General features: G+C 34.5%; 1 protein-coding gene across 1 annotated transcript in view; it reads right to left on the reverse strand.

Annotated features, from left to right (window-relative positions):
• Nucleotides 1–3,378: 3,378 nt before the first annotated feature.
• Nucleotides 3,379–22,566, reverse strand: part of LOC142334971 (GTP-binding protein Di-Ras2-like) — a 61,287-nt gene continuing 42,099 nt past the window's right edge. Inside the window, exons 4-5 of the mRNA XM_075383299.1 lie at nucleotides 3,771–3,950; nucleotides 3,379–3,414 (exon numbers count right to left, since the gene is read on the reverse strand). Coding sequence (XP_075239414.1) covers nucleotides 3,379–3,414; nucleotides 3,771–3,950 — 216 coding nt within the window. The remainder of the gene's footprint in view (nucleotides 3,415–3,770; nucleotides 3,951–22,566) is intronic.

The raw sequence follows: 22,566 nt of genomic DNA on the forward strand, positions 1-22,566 counted from the left end.
ATACGACCCCGAGCAGACAGCACAACTCCCGGACATTGTTAGGCAGAATTTTCTTCAATTGGAATCCTTCCAGCAATTACCGGACGATAGGCTGGAAAAAATGGGGTTGCCTATCGCAGTCATTTATGCCGTACGTAATACGCTTTGTACGGGAACTGAATCACCTGCTGTTCCCACGCAAACATTGAGAAAGCAAAAACCAGCTGTCAACTCAGCGGGAGGTAGCCCGGTGCAGGATCGAACTCCGGTCATTACGCCCGAGTCAATTAATGTGCGTGAGCCGGATTCGCTTGAAGACCTTAGAGCGCTCACAAGAGGTATCAAGCCCGAAATTGAGGGCAACAAAATGAAATTGGCGTCCACGGTGTGCGCGAAAATGGTAGAGGTAATTTTCTATTTGAGTTAACGACATGTTCTTTCGTCTTTTTCAATACTGCTTCGGGATACGTTACACCTGATAATTTTATAGCACAACAATCAAATGCTTCTATGCGCAAATGTGCGTTGATTTGTTTCCGGCTTATGTTGTTGAGGGACAAAAGTACCCATATGTTAGTGTCAATAAATAACATTGCTCATTTAAATGCGTGTGACCGTTTTTTGCTTCTAGGGCCTATTTTTCCAGCCGTCGCATAAACTTGCAGTTGGGATATCATTTCTTCAATCAGGCATTTTCGAGCACAAATTACGTAACATGCGCATGAAAGAGAAAGAGAATTTACCTCCGTCCGATGAGTCTAACGATGACATAGGTAATAAACATGATTTCCTTTGGTTTTAGTTGAGAAATCTCATATCCGAAACTTCTTGGTTTTTAGTTGTTATAGACAGCCAGCCAAACGTTCTTAAGAGAAAGCACGCATCGGGCAGTCGGGTAGTGAAAACTGCTGACCTTTCAGAACTTAAGAGACTTTTCTCGAGGACCGATCAGTCCAGTGAAAATATACGCGCATGGACGTTTTGTCAGAGGAAAGAAACACTCCAGAACACAAAAGAGGCAGTCGATATCACCGAGTACTGCTTGGTCATTGGACTGTCCTTTAATCACATGCTACACGTTGGTTAAGTTTAAGAAAATTAAGTGGAGAGAGGGTTCTTTTTGTTTTTTGCATAGGTTGACCTTGTGTATAAACGCTGGACAAAAAATGATCTTGAGAAACCATTCGAAATCCTCTTCAAGGAGAGAGAGAGAGAGAAAATTTTGTACATGGCAGAGCAAGATGAGGAGCTTCCAGCTGTAGCTGAGGCCATCTTGCAAGGTATGAAAAACTTCATTCGATTCTTAATCAGGGAAAGGCTGCTCCAATGTTCTTAGTTTTTTTTCTAGAAAAAAATTCGACCGTCAAGGCATTACTTCTTCTGCCTCATCTTGTTCCCCAAAAGAGGAATGTTGGAAGCAGTCGTGTGAGTGAAACTGAGTCGAGATGCAGAATGAAGTTGAATTTTATCAGCCAAACAACTGTAAGATAATTCTAGTTCATTAAATATCGGTTAAAGGATCTAAAGAGTGTTGTTTAGAATCAAGACAATTTTGATGAGTTTGAGGGTAAATGGAATCTTTGTAATGGAGCCATTGTGCAAAGCTCTATCAAGGTATTTTATACTTTGTTTAATTTTGACCTCTTGACACTTACTTGATATAACCAAAATCCTTTGTAGGTTTACGTTGTTTGCGGACGCGAGTTAGCAGAGCTCCCGACATTGGTTGATGCAGTTGAGTTAAGTCACAAGTACTTCACTTGTCTCAACCTCAAGTACCCAAATTCAATATCTGTTATCTGGTCATACTTGGACAAGTATGTTTCGAAGAAGCCAGTTCCCAAAACAGTACCCTCAATGGAAGATTTCAATAGAAACCTCAATCTTATTTGGGCCAAAAAACGCCAACATGAAAAGTGAAGGGCCATTATATTGACCTTCAAGTTGAAGACTCTGAAACTGATGTGCTTCATTAGGCGAATAGCCGAATAAATAACCAGGCTCTGAAAAATTTTTGTTAACGTTAAAACGCTGGATTTGTACTTGAAATCAAAAACTGAAAAGGGCGCTCAAGTTTTTTCACAGACTGAAGAAGAAAAACTATCACTCCTAAGCTTTAGTCTGCCTGTCTTTTTTGTTCTTTTTTCTCACTCATTTTTCAAGACTTCTACTAAATTTGTTATAATCGTTGCGTTTTCTTTTGATGAGTTTATTTGAGATGTCTTTCACTTATGAATTTGACCTTGTAAATCAGTATTTTTTGCGTTCGCCATGATCTGTCCCGCTTCTCCTCCTAAACTGGTTGTAACACGGCTTCTGTTTTGCAGAGTAATGCAGATATTAATAGCAGGGCCATAATAATGACCTGCAGATTTAATGACGAGAACTTGCAAATTAAATATTGAGATTGTCATTCTGCTACAGTTTCAATGGAGACAGAAACCTCAATTATATGAATTTGACTTGATTTTGACGGTGAACCATATTAAACTGTCCTTATCAGTGAACAGAACTGTTTGAACTTACTTTTGTATTACGTGCTAGTTTTCAATTAGTTCATCTTGTTCTTGAAAAAAGTTTTATAAAATGTAGATTTCTTCTATGGTGACTTATTTGCTGCTCGGAGACAGGGCCCTAATAATGAACTGCAAGTTTTTGAAGCATTTTACTTGCCAAGCGTATCGTCTCAGGTTTTCGCCAAAAATTCCTCTGTTTTCGATGTTTTGATATCTTGAGTGAAACAATGGTGAAATTTTTGCTTTCTGCTCAAAAAAGGGCGATAATATTGACCTTTTAAGTGTAAAGCACTTTCCCTTAAAATGTTGGCGGCAGAAATTACAGTTGAGTCAAGTGTCCATAATTACAAACTGCTGGCGTCGATTGGCTTTCGTCTGACTGAATCACTAATTGATAGAGATGGAGTAAGAAGTCACAAAGCTATTGCTGCAGAAAATCTGATAGATTTTTCCGACCAAGATAGCCTATATTGTTTTCTTGAGGAGAGTTATACAACTTCCTTTCAATCTATAGACTATAAACCATCTAGTAATGAGTTCATGAGTGATTCTGACCGCGGTCATTGTGGTTTCTCAGTAATTGCAAACAAAAACATAAAAAAGGTGTAGTTGTTTCTGGATTAGAAGGAGTTGTTGGAAATTTGTCGGAAGCTTTAGAATTTATTTGAGTTTGACTTCTCAACATTTGTTTTCCAATGCACTCATCAAAATCGAATAATGCTGGGACCAATCTCGTTTGTTAATCGTTGTTGTCGCCCCAATGTTGCCTTCAAAATACAAAAATCAAAAATGGGAACAGAGCGAATGGTGACCCTTAGTGACATGGCTCAAGGAGAGGAAATCTGCGTCAATTACGGTGCAAAAAACTTCTTGCATGGAGATATCAACACATGCCAGTGTCCACATTGCGATCTTCATGCTGCAAAGAAAAGTTGCTCCACAGAAAACAGCAGTCGCCCTTTGGACTCTAGTCGTCTGCAGAATTCTTGATCTTAAGAGAAACAAACACAAATGCCAGACCAAGTCCACATAGATGACGGGAATACAAAAAATCAAGTTTTGCCGCTCATGGAGCAATCAGGTGATCTCAAAGAAGATATTTATTTCTCTCAAAATTCGAATGCATTGTCACGGCAATCAACTGGGAACCCACAACGTAGAATTGAGAACTACGAAACTTTCTGGGGGAATGAACAAAGACAGGAATTTTCACTTAATTATACAATTTACGAAAATGTATTGATGTGACTGATATGATGTATCACATGAAGCTACATCATCGTTTCGAGGCGCAGATTCCTTGCCCGGTTTGTCAACACCTTTTTCGCTTCCGTCAAAGCTTTGTGCGTCATTTTGACAAACATTTGCCAGATATTCAGAATAAACTGATGATTTCTCAATCGGATTTTGTTTCCAGTGCTGTTTGGGATTCACAAGCTCTGTCAATTGCACCTTCTAGTCAAGAAAGCGTCTCTAGTGAGCTCCAAGATTTTCAACAAGGCTGGGAATCTTCTGACAGTGAAATTGATGCGGTGTTGGAACTTCAGAGTTCATCATTCCTCAATAAAAGACAGCCTTCAAAAGTAGCAGTACCTTCGGCATCAAACAAAAGGATCTTAAATGAAGTAAAGAAAACACTTTCTGAAAAACGGTCCACTCTGTGCAGAAAAAATAATTGATTTGTAATCACTAAAAGCCGGAGCAGTTTTTGATCCATCTTTCCCTAGACCACAGTTTTGACAAAATCTTCCGTCTTTTCTGTCCTCGTTTTTATTCCTCGCCTAAGTGCCTTCGGATACATATTGTTCGAAGTCATTCATCAAAAACAAAACAATCTGATGAGTTCGTGCAGGAGAACGAAAACTTCGTTTCAGAGTCAGAAACTCCCAATGAGACAGTAGAAACTTTTGAAAAACACTTTAAAATTATCCAAAAAATTGCCCGAGGTGAAGCGGGCGATGAACTTCTACTACGTGTATTATCATCTTCCTCAGTCACTTTAAGCAACGCATTCAAGTTCCTTGATCATTTTGAGAGCTGCTTCAACCTTTTGTTCGAGTCAATCTTTCAAATTATTTAAAACTCCTTAGCTGCTCCCTCTGGATTTTGCTCAAAAAATTTCGAGCTTTCATGTGGTGCTTTTTGCAACAGTAAAATTTGTAATACAAAAAATAGCAATGAACTCCAAAAATTTGTGCGGAAACAAAGCAACTACGTATCTGAAGAAGAAGTGACTCTCGGCACGAGGCAGGAAATCAAACTCAAGTTTGGCCGCCCAATTTATGTCTGTGTAAAACAAGCGTGCTATTTTGTCCCCATTTCAAATGTTTTGAAAAATATGCTCCTGAAAAATGACAAAGTCGCGCATCAGATTTTTAGTTACAACGAACTTTTGAGAAAAGTAACTGACCAAGGTCTTTTAATCGACATTCAGCAGGCTAAGTCGTTTGAAAACAATGAAACTCCATTTGATCTGCCTCTACCTGAAGATGTGGAGATGACCCCTCACGCTTTTAAGCTTAGCTTATAATTGTACTCAGATGATTTCGAACAAGCTAACCCAATTGGGTCCCGCAGAACCATACACAAAGTTACTTGTTTTTATTGGACTCTTAAAAATCTTCCTCCGTAGTTGACGCAGCAAGCGCGAGCAGTAAACCTTGCTGCGGTCTGTAACACCTTAGATTTGCAACGCTATGGTTAGAAGATGATCCTTTCTAGAGTCAGTAAAGCTTTGGAGAGCTTGGAAGAACCATTCAATGTCGTAACTGATGAGCGTACGAAAATTACTAGCACTGGAGCTCAATTCTCGTTTGTAGCTGACAATGCTGAGTATCATTCGGCGCTATGTTTTGTAAAGAGCTTCTCAAAAGCGTTTTGCTGCGAAATATGTCTGCCAAATGTTGATGATTTCAATAAGCACTTTGAACAATCGAAATGCCTGTTGCTTAGTTTCAAAAGTTTCACGAAAAACGTTGAAAAAGCTTTATTAAATTGCCAACCGTCAAAAGGTGTTCGAGCAAAGTCCCACTTAGAAACGATGTACTTTAGTGCATACCGCATTGATGTTCTTAGTTATAGGCTGCAGTCTAAGGGGTAAGGAATTTTTTGTCAGACTATCTAATCACTGTGACTCATTTCTTTAAGTTCAGAGAAAAAAAGAACTAACAAATCAGCTTTTCCAATAAACTATAAAAATTGCTCAAAAGATTTCTCATATTTTTTTTACAGAACTTAAAGTGGGGTGGTTGATTTCTGTAGGCTCAGAGTTTTGAAAGACCACAGTGTACGGGGCAAAACAGATCAAATCTTCATGCTCTATAAGTTCCTGCCTATTATTTTGTGCGACCTTATTCCACAACAAGATGAGCTTTGGCGTTTCTTACTTCACTACTTTGATTTGATCTCTCTACTTCTGTCCCCATCGTTCGTGGAAGCTGACCTAGTGATATTGTCATATGAAATTAGTAAGTAGCATTAATTGTTTTTGCATTCTAACACTTCTACGTTTTCTGAGTCTTTTTGTGTAATTTTTCTTGCTTGTTTTAAAAGGGCTATTGTGTTTTTAACAGGGAAGCACCTGCAAAATTTCAAAAAGATGTTTCCTCACTAACCAGTAATCTTCAAACAGCATCGCCTAATCCATTACCCAACTGTTTTACAGCACTCCGGACCTTTCATCCACCTGTGTGTGCTAAAATATAAAAAAAACCAGATTTTTAAACGTCTCGCACTTCAGGTGTGCAATTCTAAAAATACTTACAACACTATGGTCAACAGACACCAATTGGAGCAATATGTGCACTGGTCGTTGTCAGATGATTCTCTGGCGACTGATTTTGGTCCTGGAAAGTTGGTTCCCTGTGAGATTATTTTCACTAAAGAAAATGTGAAATTTCTTGCAGAAAACTTTAACCTGGAGGAAAACGTTGCATACGAATGCAAGAGAGGAAAAAGATTGGGAGTATGGTTTAAACTTTTTGATGTTTTTATTATCAATTACAATCCTAGCACTGATAAGCCATTATTTTTGAAAATTGGAAAAATTTCGCGAGTGGCGAACCAATTGGTTTTCTTTGGATTTACGCTTGAAATATTCAAATATTAAACTACTTCGAGAAGTTATCTGACAACTGAAACCTCAGTGACCAAATTTGTATCATACGATTCTCTGTTAGACTATCACTGCTATTCCATACATCGATGCTTCGATCAGAAATGTATTTAAGGTCATGTCGTTTTGCGAAATAAACTCCTCTTCAAAAACTTCGCGAGCTTGCTAACAAATGCATGAAAACTTCCTGTACAGAGCTACTGTTCTAGAAGCAAATTGTTTGTAGATGCTGTTGTATTGTTATTTTGTCTGAAATTAGTTCCTTCAACAATTGTCTTGAAACTGTAATTTTTTCTAATGTTGTTGGTGTCACTTCTTTATAAAAATCTCCAGGTTGGCTTGTCTTTCTAATCAGCGCGCTTCAACTTATGAGAGATGATAACATATTTTCAAAACGTTTCCGATAATGCCAAACAACACAAAAGTGAGCAAAGCTGAATCACAATCGTCACTGTTGCCCATTGATGGTATATTGACATATACAAAAGCATCAGGAAAAAAGGTAAGCTTATTCTTAACGTGGAATCCATGATAGCTTGTTGTTTAGCCTAAATATTCGTATTAGGCGTATAGCTCGAAAACTACTGTAACTTGAGAATTTAGGCTCTAAAACAACGAGTAATTTTCAAGGCTATTTCGTTGATTGCTTTGGTTTTTCTTCTTTCCGTGTCTTGGCAGTTAAACTGGGCTATAATTATGATTAGTTGAGGCATACTTTTTGTAGATTTTGGATAGTTGTCTGCAGTTTGGCCATAATTTTGACCAACACGAGACATGTTATGACACTATTTGTTTCTACTCCATGTTCTACTATTGAAGCCATAGTATGTATTTTGTAGAGTATGTAGAGTGAATCTCAGTCACAGTTTTGGATATTTTTGACTAGACGTCTTTTTAATTCCAAAGCTCACTAAGCCTTTGACTCTTGATTAATAAATGCTCATAAGCTCCTCATTTAGGTTAGCTAAAGCATTTCCCAGCAACTCTAGGCATTCAACCCGAAGTTTTTTAATTCATTTTCGTTTGCTAATGTATTAACATCAGAATCAGATTGATAGTTCAATGATCAGCTTTCCTAGGAGGTGGAGGTTGAATTTGAGACAACAGTAAAGTAAGCTTAGCTCTACGTCATTTCTACAAATCAACCCTTCTTTCTGGGTTTTGGCATGAAAACTGGGCCATAATAATGACCAGTTGAGGAATAATGTTTGTAATTTTTACAGAAAATGTTTTAGCAGTTGGGCAATAACTTTGACCAACACGAAACATGTGCAATTATTTGTTTTTTCTCTGTTCTACAGCTGAAGCAATAGTATGTTTTAAGAGTTAATCACTGTCACATTTTTTGGCGTTTTTGACTAGCCCTCTTTTTAATTCCAATGCTCACTAAACCTCTGACTCGCGATTAAGGAATGTCAATAAACTCCTCATTTATATTAGCTACGAGATTTCCGAGCAGCTCGAGGCGTTCAATCCCATGTTTTTTAGATCAATTTTTTCTGCAAATGTTGCTAATGTTTTAAAATCAGCATCAGACTGATAGGTCAACGATCAATTTTCCTAGGAGGTTGCATTTGAGACAACAGTAACGTAAGATTCGCACGACGTCATTTCTTCGATTCAACCTTGTACAAATTTTTCTAAAATTACAAAAAACTTTCAATGTTCATTGCTTTGACTTCTCTTCTTGCTGGGTTTTGGCATAAAAATTGGGCCATAATAATTACCAGTTGAGGCATACTGTTTGTAGTTTTCAGAGAAATTTTTTTCGCAGTTGGGTCATAATTTTGACCAGCCCGGGCGTTTCGTGCCAATGATTGTTTCTACTTCCAGTTCTACAACTGAAGCCCTAATTTGTATTTAAATTGAACCGCTGTCTCTCAGTTGTAGTGATTTCTAAACCAATTTGCGGTTGCTGAACCAAAAAAATCTTACATGAGAAATCATGTGAAGTTGGCCAAAAAATCGTGTATTTTTACCCGATTTCTCGCGTAAAAAGAATCACACGATAAAAGGTCGATTTACACGAGAAATCATGTAAGTTTACACAATTCTCTCGGGCTTAACCACAAGATTTTTTGTGTGATTTACACGATCAATCATGTAATTTTCATGCAATTTTTCGTGTGTTTCAAACCAATGTTTCATGTGTTTTCAAACGAAAAATCGTGTGGTTTTCACACAAAAATTTGGTTGAGAACACACAAGAAATCGTTCGAATTTTACATGATTTATCGTGTGAATCACACGAGAAATCCTGAGATTAACCCCGAGAGAATCGCGTAAACTTAGATGGTTTCTCGTGTAAATCGACCTTTTGTCGTGTGATTCTTTTTACGCGAGAAATCGGGTAAAAATACACGATTTTTTGTTGAATTCACACGATAAATTTTTAGAGTGCATTTTCATGAAAAATGTTGTTGGAATTTTTATGACCTAACAAAATCATCTCGAAAACTTTGTTTACTTCAGAAAAATTTTCAATCAATTTTAGACACTTTGTTACCAATTTTTGTTAAAAATTGAACAATTTTTGCGCTGTATTTAAGCGAGTGGCCCGATAAATAGTCAGTTATTACACGTTTATGTTGTTTTTAAAATCGAACGGATTTATGATAATTTTGAGATCCATTTAGTTTTGAGCTCTATAACACCTTTCAGCATTTCAACAATATCTAGAAAGGAAAATAAATCCGTGAATTCAATGAACTGAAACAGTAACGGGATCAAAATAATGAGTAGTCTCAATGCGTAAATATATGTCAAGCTGCTTTTTGAGTGCCGAGAAAAACTTTTGTACAAATTGCAGTACAGAGTTTCTTCACACGTGAAACGTGACGGCAGTTTTGGTTTTCTTTAACTTATTCAAATGATTTTAAAGCCGCCACAAGTGATGTTATGGTGCATAGACGCTTTTACTTGAAACACTCACTGGACAAAAAATGGTTTTCATGGATTTTGCTGTTTTGTTTCGATTTAACTCAAAGTTGTTGCAAGTTCCCTTGTCTTCTCACCGAGTTGGGTAAAGAAGTTCACCCCGATAGTTTAAAAAACCATAAATCAAACTAGGTAATTTTTTCCTTAAACAGTTTAGTTGTCTTTAAAATTGAGACTTTTTAGTAACCCTTGGGTGATTTCTTGAGTTCTGAGTTGTTCTTTCGAGGTCTGGTCATTAAAGTTGAACTCACGAGAAAAGAATGAGAGGACAATTGAACTCCCGATTGAACAAATGAATTTTTCTGGAGTTTTAACTCAAAAGTTCATCGTGTTATTGTGAAATTGATGTAATACTTGTATTTTGCATCCTTCTGATTAAAGCTCATTAATGCTGGCATTACGATTGGGCTTTATATTGAGGCACATATGGATTTATATAAAACTTTTTTCCATTAATTTATGGTCTTTAGTGATTGGACACCGTGTATTTTCAATTTTTAAAGTTTACAGTTTGGCATTTTTCTGTTCCATTGAGTTTCAATGAAAGTAGGACCATGGAGCCATCAGATGAATTTTATGTTAACTGAGGCTGATGGTTTAATCTTTTCATGAAACTGAGATTCTTTCTGTTGAAAATTAATAACTGATTTTCGAATTTTAACTTTTTATCGGTTTTCTCAATATATACGAGATTCTCAGTATGGACAAAACAGCTGCATTTTGGTGAAACCAAGTGAACTTATTTAGTGGCAGTATTTTTGATAGAATAAAATGAATTATTGCAGTTTTCTCCTACCGAGTTTACATAGTGGTTATTGCATTTAAAATGTGAATACGAGCTTTTATCAGATATTACGCGACTTTTTCATTTTTTCTAGCGTCTTAAAAAATTTTTTGCCAACAGCATAGAAAAACTGGCCATAGTTGACTGGCCAGCCAACAGCTACTTCATCAAACTATATTGAGTCATGGAACTGTTTTCATGAGAACATAAGTTTCTATAAAATGAAAGCCGAGGGAATTTGGATGCCTTTTCACCGCAAAGTTTCGTTTTGTTTTGACAGTGAACAGTATGGAGGGATAGTAGAATAGCTCACAGTGAGAGTTGAAAAGGAAACGCTGATTGAAGTGGAGCATCAGTTGAAGCAATTTTTTTAATTAAAAACATTCAAAGATGATTGGGAATTGATCGCTCAAACGAAAATTGCTGTCCGCGAAGATGTCAATATAAGGATTATAATTGTAATTATAATCCTCGAAGCTTTTTCCATACCATGTAATTCGAGCGCACCCGGAACATGTGTGCGCTCGAAACTCGTCTGATCAGGGGTCACTTCGGTCTGGCCACCTCGACCTGGGTATCCTTATCAACCAAAACATTATCCAGGATATTGTCCGCTCTATGGGTTGAATGAAATATGGGAGGATGGAGATAGCGCGAGACAAATACATTGACAAAGGAAAGTTTCTTGCTCGGAAATAAAAGGAAAATGTATGCTCCGGAGTCAGTGGGAGGTTTGGGAGTAGAGAGATGGGTTAAGGGGCGACAAGGTTTGGTGGGCGGCGGTTGGTAGCTGGGATTGCAGTAGGTGATGCGCGGGGTGGTAGGTAATGTGGAGTAGGCAGTATTTGTGGTGAGGATTGTGTGAGGTGAGAACGAGCGAAGTGGGGCTAAAGTGGGGTTATTGTTGTTGTTGTTTGGATAGGTAAAGGGACTGTCATCGGACATAAACAGCTCAAAACAACTTTTCGAGCTTCAGAGCCACCAGCAATTTTTTATTACATGTATTAGCAAAAATACTATTATTAAATACAATTTTCAAAAAAAGACTTTCTAAAAAGGAGGTTCTACACTCTAAAAAAGGTTCAGGTAAATTTACCTGAAAAAATACCTGAATCTACCTGAACAGTTCAGGTAGATTTATCTCACCTGAACCCTACCTGAACACACCTGAAATTTACCTGAAATTTACCTGAAAAATTCAGGTATCACTGCCTGAACTTTTACCTGAACTTACCTGAAATTTAACTGAAAAAACACCTGAACTGTTCAGGTAATTTTTACAGTTCAGGTAATTTTACCTGAATTTTACCTGAATTTTTTTTTACATATTTGCATATTTGTGTAATCCAGTTTTCCAGAGGTCTATTTTAAGCAGGAATACTAGTTTTTGATTTAATATATTAGTAAGAGAGTTTGAATTCAAGTTGATCCACTTTAAAGCCACTGCGTTTCCTGTTGTGATTGTTTCAAAAATTTAAAAGTTTCTTTAAACCGTTACTTTAAAACTTCGCTATGGTTGTTCATTTCAGAAACCCCTAATGGTTCCAAAAATACTTCCAAAATACTATCAGTGGAATTGAAGAGTCGGAAAATTTGATAATAAATTTATCCGTAACTTTGCAAAATTTAAAAAAAGCTGGACACTGCCTAATAAATGTGTTGATATTTCTACTAAAGTTTATATTGGTATTGTGTTTTAGTTTACTGCTAAAATTTTGTTGTTTCACTGCTGAATGCAGAAAAGGTATTTTCAGGTAACCACACCTGAACTTGTTCAGGTGAAAATTTACCTGAACTACAGTTCAGGTGTATTTCAGGTGCTTTTACACCTGAACTTCACCTGAACTTCTAGTTACCTGAACTTGGTTCAGGTAAATTTACTTGAACCTTTTTTAGAGTGTAAGAACATGAGTCAATGTCCAAAAACAAGGCTAAATTTTCAAGTCACTGAGCTAAATAAAACCTGTAGGATACTTATAACTGTTTTCAGTCGTAAAACCTTGTATAATACAGCTATTTTTCTTTGAGTAGTAAAAAAACCAGCAATTTTAATATTGCTACAAACATCGTCGGAGAGGCATTGAGGATTAGGAAAAAACAAAAAATTCCAGCGCTATTAATGCTATTTAAACATATGTGGATACAAATAAAAAACGAAAATGCACAATAGTGGTCAGGCGAATTGGAAAACATAGCCGACAAACAGCAGAAAAGCGATTATTGACCCTAGAGATCGACGTTTTGATTGAATCAGTTAGAGAAAGAAATATTGACAATCTATTTCTCAAAAACGGTCGAAAAGTCGACTGTATTAGTTCGCCATTTAATTAGGTCAAACAAATATATAACTTCAGCCTTTAAATAGGCTGACAAAAAAACTGTATAGTATTCTCTAGCAGCTAGCAGCATACATTGAGGACACCTGAAATCTTAATAAAGTAAAGTCAAAAAGAAAAAAAAATAACTGCCTAATAAAACTATAGAAAATGTTTTTAAAAACAGATAGCTCAATTGATGCAGACAGGGTATGGGCGTTGGGTGGGGTTTAATTAGGCATAATGACTTAGAGGTTTAGTTCGAGTTTTTTCAGCAATCAACGGTGAAAGTCGTGACTTATGTAAACCTAAAAGTGATAAAAGAAAAAGCGAATTGAAAACATAGCAGGACAATTCCTGAATCATAACTCAAAAAATTGAAGCAAGCGAGGACAACCGTATCAGCTTCCTTAAAAAACTGCCCCGGATAATAAATAAATCAACTACCAAGACGTGTACGAAAGTAAACGGACCACAAAACTTGAAAAAAATACCTCATTTCTTCTACAAAATAGATGTTATCGAAGCTGTTATTCCCATCATTGATCGCCTCGAAAGAACTTTGTACATTGGGAGTTTATACAGTAAACACCAACCTGATAGAGAACCACTGAAGACAAAGTAAAACGACAACACAAATGACAAAAACGATCTTTGCCAGTTTCCTTGAAAATGAGTGGCATCAAAGTCAAAGAAACTTGCAACCAGAGTTTGAACACTTTGTCCAACACCAATTTTTGACATAAAAACTGTTAGATCCGAAAAACACAAACATTTTTTGAATGAGGTGGCATCAACTTAATGGAAACCGTTAGATAAGAAAAATAACATTTCAAAAGGAATAAATTGGGACTTAAAAGATATTTACACAGTTCTCCATAATGAGAATAATTGGCAGAACACAACAAAAACTCCAAACGATGTTAAATTCCAAAAGTTTGCTAAAACTATTTTCCAAAACAGTTATTGTCAAGGTCGATGAAACCCCCAATTTCAACTTAAGTCAACAAAATTAATGTAAATATGCATCAATTTAGAGCTATTGAGAACTATGACAATGAATAGTAAAAACACAAAAATGAACTTCAAAAACATGCAATTTCCAAAAAAGTTACTTACACTTCATTAAGGCAAATACAGTCAAAGTCTTTGAGAAACAATATTACAAAATTTGCAATTTTGGATGTCTAAACAATTTCAAACACACCTTAATAGAAACCTCATGTTGCTTTTTTTAAAATTGTTCGTACGAAAAATGAAGACAAAAAAGCAGAAGCAGAAGTAAAAATGCCGCTCGAGAAAAAAACATTGTTCTCAGAACAGAAAATGAGTTTAAAAAGTACTTTGAGAAAACCCCAAGCCTTAACACTACTCCTATTTTACGTCTCTAATAATGCAGCTTGAGTTAAGACCATTTAAATTTGACTCAGCATTCAAGGAAAAGATTGCGAGAATTGTGAAAAGATATTAACAACAGCAGGACAGGTCTTGTAACAAAATCCAAAGAAATGAACGGAAAACTTAGAACTACTATACGTGAGCAGTGGATACACTGAACAATGCCGTCTCAAAAAATGAGAAATCAAAATAATAAAAAACTGAACAAAGGTATTGCTAAAATACCTGAAGCTGAAATTCTTGAAAATTTAAACCAAAAGGCCATATTTTATTCATTTTATTATATCCACTAACCCACGAAGAAGCCTTGGTAGGAGTCTATTAGCCACAAAAAATCAACAAAACTCAAGAATTATGACAAACATTTTGAGAACAAAATTTGTAAAAATTATTAAAGTTTGTAATTTATGCTAAAATCATATTTGCCTCCAAACTGAACTATCCACTAAAAAAATGGCGAAAATTAAAAAATTTTACTGGCCTATAAATGTCGATAAACTCGAATAATGAAATTTTCCAGAAAATTGAAAAAACGGCAAATTTTACCAAAAGCTTATCAAACTTCCTAAAAGTCTCCAAAAATATTCCATTGCCTCTAGAAACTAAGCAGCAATCAATTTGCAAACCATAGAGGAGATTTTATGACCCCTGAGGCTGAACAACTAAAAAAACTTACGAAATTTTCAAAAACTCTAAAAATAGCAAAAATTAGCATCATTTCGAGGGTTAATGTTTTCAGTACCAAAACATGCAGCTCAAAGAAGGATAAAAAAGTTATAATGTTTTTCAGAAGACACATATCAACTTTGACAAACGTTTCTTCATTTCAAATTGGACACAAAAATCAAAAAATGACAACAAAAACGTAATAGAAGGCACTATTTTAGGCTCAAAAACTCCTGGAAAACTTTTAAATTTGAATTAAGGCCGTCCCATCAGCAGCAGCAATCTAAGCACTTGAAGAGATACTAAAGCCATTTATAGAAATCTGATTAAATTTAAAAATCACGGGAGTTACTGGTTTGTCCTGTTGTGAAAAACCAAAGTTATGGTGAAGGGTTTGAGAATATCTTACAAAAAACGAAGCATAACAAGTCCTAAATTACAATCAACGAATTGAATGGATGCCTTCAAAACTCCTCAATTAGCTAACAGAGGAATTGGATAACACATCGTGCAAAATCTGGTCTTTAAGGTAACGAGCACGATTAAATTTTAAACAAAAATTCGCAATTGTTTTTTTAAGCAAATAAACAAAACACAAATTGGCTTTTTACAGTCATCTTTCTGGACACAGACAACAAGCAACAGCAAAAACCACAAAAGTTGGTTATCGCTAAAAGTTGGCTAATAATATTATTAATGTTTTTGTTCCCAGAATCATTTCCGTGTTGTTAAAAAAGATTTAAGACCGCATCAGCAAGAAAGGCTCTTGATAAACTGGCAACTCGTAACAAAATCACGTTGCAAAATTGCAGTTAAAATTAAAAAGAAATAAAAATTTTTACATTGATTTTAACTTAACTAATTACGTTACAATGAAGGATTTTATTGAATTTAAACTGGTAATTTCTAGCTAAGAGCTACAAAATGGAAAACGTGAGGCTAAAGTAACAACTCGGATTATTTGCGAGCCAAACAGGGGGTAGAAAATGTCTCAATCACACAATTTCAACTCAACTCAAAATCAGAAAATGGCATTAAAAGTCTTAGAAAATATTTTCAAAAACTCATCTGTAATGCAAACATCTGATCACTGCAATCGTTGCACCATCGCTTCAAACAAGTTTTTTCTCCTTAAACGAAAACAATTTGAAGATGTGAAAAAATTAAAAAAAAAAACCAAAAAAAATTTGAAAAAAGAAAATAAAAATTGAGAAAAGTTGTCCTAAAATTTGCGAGGTCTATATCCTCAAAAAATTATCTGGTTCATCAAAAGTAAACCGTTAACGCAAATTTAAGCCTAAAAAATTTTTTGTTGAACAGTAAACGCAAATCAAACCTTAAAAATGATGTAATTCAAAAAAGTTTTAAAAAAGTAGCAAAATGTACTTTAAAATGGCAGTATTTAGTGATATCCAGATTGTCGAATTTTTTCATTATCGTAAAATTGTTTTATTGACCCAGTTTTAAGTCAAACAAAGTTTTTTCGCTTTATAAAATTGAAAACAACCAAAAATTGACAAAATTTTTAAAAACGTTACACAATCGGCAAATACTACTATGACTCTGGTGTTGCAGTTGGCGTGAACAAGAAAACAAACCGAAAAACATTAGCATACAATATCAATTAAATAGCATATTAGCCACATAAACTTTGATCGACGGTTAATAAAAACGAAATAGACGAAAATTAAAGGCAATTGGAAAAAAGAAAAAATGCTGAAATCAGAGCTTGAAAGCAGAGAAAACTGCAATTTTTTATTTCAAATTTTGGCCTAACAGCGTTTTCAGCAAATTAAGCACCTAAAGTTAACTGAATTCCTCTATTGCAACTCAATGCCCGTACTTGGGCTTCACCTGTTAGTCCCGTCTCAATAGATCAAAATCATTGGAAAATGTGTGAAAAGAAATCCGGAGAGACAGCCGAAAAAATCCAGAAATGAATTGAATTAGAGAATTAATCTTCCTGACAAATTTAAAGTAGCTCCCACGTTTTTTACTTAATATTTTGAAAAAAGTAGAACTAAAAATACATGAGAAAAATACCTGAATGAAGAATCTCATGTAGCATCTGATAAAAATCAATTGAATTTTCTTCTCAAAAACTAATATATGGCAGAGAAAACCTCTTAATAAAGGTAGTTTGCAATTAACGGCATAAACTGATGGATAGGCAATAAATTTTAGTTCATAAAGAGATTAACCCAGGAAAAAGAAAGGAGATGACAACGGAAATAAAAAAGTTCTTAAAATTTCTGAAAAACATTATTCTGAAAATGCTCGAATGCAATTTTCCAGGCGTCATCCAATAACATTTTGTATAGTTTAGTTTTTATAGACTATTCGGTCATCTTTTGCATGGTAGAAAAACCTTTGAAAATGAAAAAAGAATAAGCGGAACAAACTTAAAAAAAGTGTGAAAATTATTTGGTTGTTAATCGCCCTTTCTTGTTTTTAAGTGATTTCTCAGCCATTATCCGGCAAAATTTGTTATATAAATCTTCTTTTAAATCCCTCATCAAGGTTAACATCGGCAGAGAAAATTTAAACAACGAATAAAAATGCAATGAATGAAGCCAGAAAAAAATTTATTTTAAAAAAAATTGTTTCTGTAAAAAGAGTCAATTCTAACTTTCAAATGAGCCTTCATAAACGCAAACCCTTACAAATTAACTACGTTACAATAGAAGATACTAAGTTATTTTAGCTGTCAATTTCTAGCTAAGAGCTACAAAATGGAAAACGTGAGGCTAAAATAAAAACTCGGATTATTTACGAACCAAACAGGGGTAGAAAATGCCTCAAACACAAAATTTTAATACAGCTCAAAATTAGAAAACGGCATTAAAAATCTTAGAAATTTTTTTCAAAAAATCATCTGTATTGAAAACATCTGATCTCTACAATCGTTGTACCATCGCTTCAAACAAGTTTTGTTGCCCCTAAACAAAAATAATTTGAAGAAGGGAAAAAGTTAAAACAAAAAAACTTGAAAAATAAAGAAACAAAAGTTGATAAAAATTATGCTAACAATTGCGATGTTTATATCCTCAAAATTTTATTTGAACGAAACAATTAAACGAAAACAATTTGAAGATGTGAAGAAATTAAAAAAAAACCAAAAAAAACTTGAAAAAAGAAAATAAAAATTGAGAAAAGTTGTCCTAAAATTTGCGAGGTCTATATCCTCAAAAAATTATCTGGTTCATCAAAAGTAAACCGTTAACGCAAATTTAAGCCTAAAAAATTTTTTGTTGAACAGTAAACGCAAATCAAACCTTAAAAATGATGTAATTCAAAAAAGTTTTAAAAAAGTAGCAAAATGTACTTTAAAATGGCAGTATTTAGTGATATCCAGATTGTCGAATTTTTTCATTATCGTAAAATTGTTTTATTGACCCAGTTTTAAGTCAAACAAAGTTTTTTCGCTTTATAAAATTGAAAACAACCAAAAATTGACAAAATTTTTAAAAACGTTACACAATCGGGAAATACTACTATGACTCTGGTGTTGCAGTTGGCGTGAACAACAAAACAAACCAAAAAACATTAGCATACAATATCAATTAAATAGCATATTAGCCATATAAACTTTGATCGACGGTTAATAAAAACGAAATAGACGAAAATTAAAGGCAATTGGAAAAAAGAAAAAAATGCTGAAATCAGAGCTTGAAAGCAGAGAAAACTGCAATTTTTTATTTCAAATTTTGGCCTAACAGCGTTTTCAGCAAATTAAGCACCTAAAGTTAACTGAATTCCTCTATTGCAACTCAATGCCCGTACTTGGGCTTCACCTGTTAGTCCCGTCTCAATAGATCAAAATCATTGGAAAATGTGTGAAAAGAAATCCGGAGAGACAGCCGAAAAAATCCAGAAAAAAATTGAATTACAGAATTAATCTTCCTGACAAATTGAAAGTAGCTCCCACGTTTTTTACTTTATATTTTGAAAAAAATACAACTAAAAATACATGAGAAAAATACCTGAATGAAGAATCTTATGTAGCAACTGATAAAAATCAATTGAATTTTCTTCTCAAGAACTAATATATGGCAGAGAAAACCTCTTAATAAAGGTAGTTTGCAATTAACGGCATAAACTGATGGATAGGCAATAAATTTTAGTTCATAAAGAGATTAACCCAGGAAAAAGAAAGGAGATGACAACGGAAATAAAAAAGTTCTTAAAATTTCTGAAAAACATTATTCTGAAAATGCTCGAATGCAATTTTCCAGGCGTCATCCAATAACATTTTGTATAGTTTAGTTTTTTATAGACTAATCGGTCATCTTTTGCATGGTAGAAAAGCCTTTGAAAATGAAAAAAGAATAAGCAGAACAAACTTAAAAAAAGTGTGAAAATTATTTGGTTGTTAATCGCCCTTTCTTGTTTTTAAGTGATTTCTCAGCCATTATCCGGCAAAATTTGTTATATAAATCTTCTTTTAAATCCCTCATCAAGATTAACATCGGCAGAGAAAATTTAAACAACGAATAAAAATGCAATGAATGAAGCCAGAAAAATATTTGTTTTAAAAAAAATTGTTTCTGTAAAAAGAGTCAAATCTAACTTTCAAATGAGCCTTCATAAACGCAAACCCTTACAAATTAATTACGTTACAATAGAAGATACTAAGTTATTTTAGCTGTCAATTTCTAGCTAAGAGCTACAAAATGGAAAACGTGAGGCTAAAATAAAAACTCGGATTTTTTACGAACCAAACAGGGGTAGAAAATGCCTCAAACACAAAATTTTAATACAGCTCAAAATTAGAAAATGGCATTAAAAATCTTAGAAATTTTTTTCAAAAAATCATCTGTATTGAAAACATCTGATCTCTACAATCGTTGTACCATCGCTTCAAACAAGTTTTGTTGCCCCTAAACAAAAATAATTTGAAGAAGGGAAAAAGTTAAAACAAAAAAACTTGAAAAATAAAGAAACAAAAGTTGATAAAAATTATGCTAACAATTGCGATGTTTATATCCTCAAAATTTTATTTGAATGAAACAATTAAACGAAAACAATTTGAAGATGTGAAGAAATTAAAAAAAAAACCAAAAAAAACTTGAAAAAAGAAAATAAAAATTGAGAAAAGTTGTCCTAAAATTTGCGAGGTCTATATCCTCAAAATTTTATCCGGTTCATCAAAAGTAACCCGTTGACGCAAATTTAAGCCTGAAAAATTTTTCGTAGATCAGTAAACGCAAATCAAATCTTAAAAATGATGTAATTCAAAAAAACTTAAAAAAGTAGCAAAAGGTAATAAAAAATGGCAGACTTTAATGATATCCAGATTGTCCATTTTTTCTTTTTTGTAAAATTATTTTATTGATTATTTAAAAATTTTCTAACACGTTACAAAATCGGCGAAAACTACTCAGACTCTGGTGTTGCAGTTGGCATGAACAACAAAATAAACGAAAAACATTAGCATACAAAATCAATTGGAATAGCATATTAGCCATATAAAGTTTGATCAACTGTTAATAAAACCAAAATAAAAGAAAATTACAGGCAATTGATAAAAAAGGAAAAATTGCAGAATTCAGAGCTTGAGAGCAGCGAAAAACTCAATTTTTTTATTTTGAATTAAGGCCTTACAGCAGTTTCATGAATTTTGGCGCCTAAAGTTAGCTGAATTCCTCTATTGCAATTCATTGCCCGTACTTGGATTTTGCCTGTTAGTTCCGTCTCAATAGATCAAAATTATTGGAAAATGTGTGAAAAGAAATCCGGAGAGATAGCCGAAAAAACCCAGAAATGACTTGAATAGGAAAACTGATCTTCCTCTTAAATTTAAAGTAGCTCCTACGTTTTTTACTCAATAGTTTGAAAAAAATTACAAGAAAACGAACATGAGAAAAACACCCGAATGATAAATCTTAAATAGCATCTGATAAAAATCAATTGAATTTTCTTCTCGAAAACTAATATATGACAGAGAAATTCTTTTAATAAAGGTAGTTTGCAATTAAGGGCATAAACCGATGGATAGGCAAAAAATTTTAACTCATAAAGAGAGTAACCCAGGAAAGAGAAAAGAGATGACAACAGGCAGAAAAAAAGTTCTTAAATTTTCTGAAAAATTTTATTCTGAAAGTGCTCGAATGCAATTTTCCAGCCGTAAAATTTTCTATAGTTTAGTTTTTTAAAGACTAATCTGTCATCCTATGCGTGGTACAAAAGTCTCTAAAAATGAAAAAATGAGCAGAACAATCTTTAAAAAAATGTGAAAATTATTTAATTGTTAATCGCCCTGTCTGGTTTTTATGTGATTTATAAGCCATTAACCGGCAAAAAATGTTAACTGAATCTTCTTTTAAATACCTCATCAATGTTTATTTCGGCTGAGAAAAATTAAACAACGATTGAATAATGCAAAGAATGAAGCCAGAAAAAAATCTATTTATAAAGAAATTATTTCAGTAAAAAGAGTCAGGTCTAGCTTTCAAATGAGCCTTCATAAACGCAACCCCTTAAAAACAGCTCCTGAATGAGAATGGATTTAAAAAATTTAAAATTAGAACCACCAAACCAAAAGCAGTAGGCGAAACTGCTTAAAAATCTTGAAAAAAGGCAAATTGGTAAAAATAGCTGAAGAATGAATGCAACGTAAAACTTTTGGCTCACAAGGTCAAAGATGCTTCCAAACGCACAGTTGCTACGTTAGATAATTCGGCAAAACACATTTGACTGAAAATGTTGGAGTTAAACTATTATTTTCAAGAATCTGGACAGGATCAAAAATTTTTTTGCTGTTATCGAAAATGTTTTTATGCGTACTTCTCTTAATCTATCGCAAAAAAGCGACATGAACAAAAAAATCATTCTCTCTTCTCTCTGCTCGTCAAGTTTTTCAGCAATTTGACCTAAAAACTTAAGTTACACATATTTCACTTCCTGTTTCAAAAACCCTTCAACAAAATTACCAATAGAAAATAGACGCTTCAACAATACTGATCATCGAGTCATAAAAAAGACAGAGCACCATCACAATCCAGTTCCTGGATTTCAAAAAAAATCAGTATTACATTCCAATTCTTGGAATGTAATAAATACAGCGCTCCAATACAATTCATATTTTTGGCATCGTAAAAAGGAGTTAATTTAAATGATAGTCTTTGAGAGGCTGACGGCAGCTGATTTCGAGCACGACGCTTATGTGTCTTCAAAACAGCTGCAAGTCAATGTCGCCGAGATGTATGTTTCTATTCAGGTTCTCTAGAGAATGTCTTCCGATTAGCTGAAGAAATCTCATTAACATAACCGACTGACGTCTAGCGAATTGTTCTCAAGTGCAGCTTTGGTGGCTATCTTAAGTTTAACAGAGAGGGGAAGTGAGAGGGAAAAGGGTTCATCAGGATTTTTCTTTTTTTTTGGGGGGGGGCAAAGATGGGGGGTTCGGAGTGGACCAGGGGCGAGGGTTGAGTAGGGGGTTCCGGTTTTGTAAAAGGACGAAAGGAGTTAGGGATGGAATGAGGGAGGGAGTGAATGACGCAGGAAGCGTCGTGTTTGTGTGTGCGTGTGTGTGTGTGTGTGTGTGTGTGTGTGTGTGTGTGTGTGTGTATGACTGTGTGTGTGTGTGTGTGTGTGTGTGTGTGTGTGTGTGTGTGTGCGTGTGAGTGTGTGTGTGTGTGCGTGTGTGTGTGGGTGGGTCGGTGTGTGTGTGAGAGGGGGGTATAGGTACATGCAGACACTATTAAAGTTCTAATAGAGCTGCTCATTGACTTAAAACCCGTTTATCTCTCTGGGTTTTACCTGATCCAGGCGTTACCTGTTTATCTCAGATTTCAGGACGAAAAACATAACCAATTAACGTCGGTTGTGTTATGGTCTCCAAACGACGGTGAGCTG

Source organism: Convolutriloba macropyga, chromosome 2 (assembly GCF_964194025.1).
Source record: "Convolutriloba macropyga chromosome 2, txConMacr16.3, whole genome shotgun sequence".
NCBI classification, from domain to species: Eukaryota; Metazoa; Xenacoelomorpha; order Acoela; family Convolutidae; genus Convolutriloba; species Convolutriloba macropyga.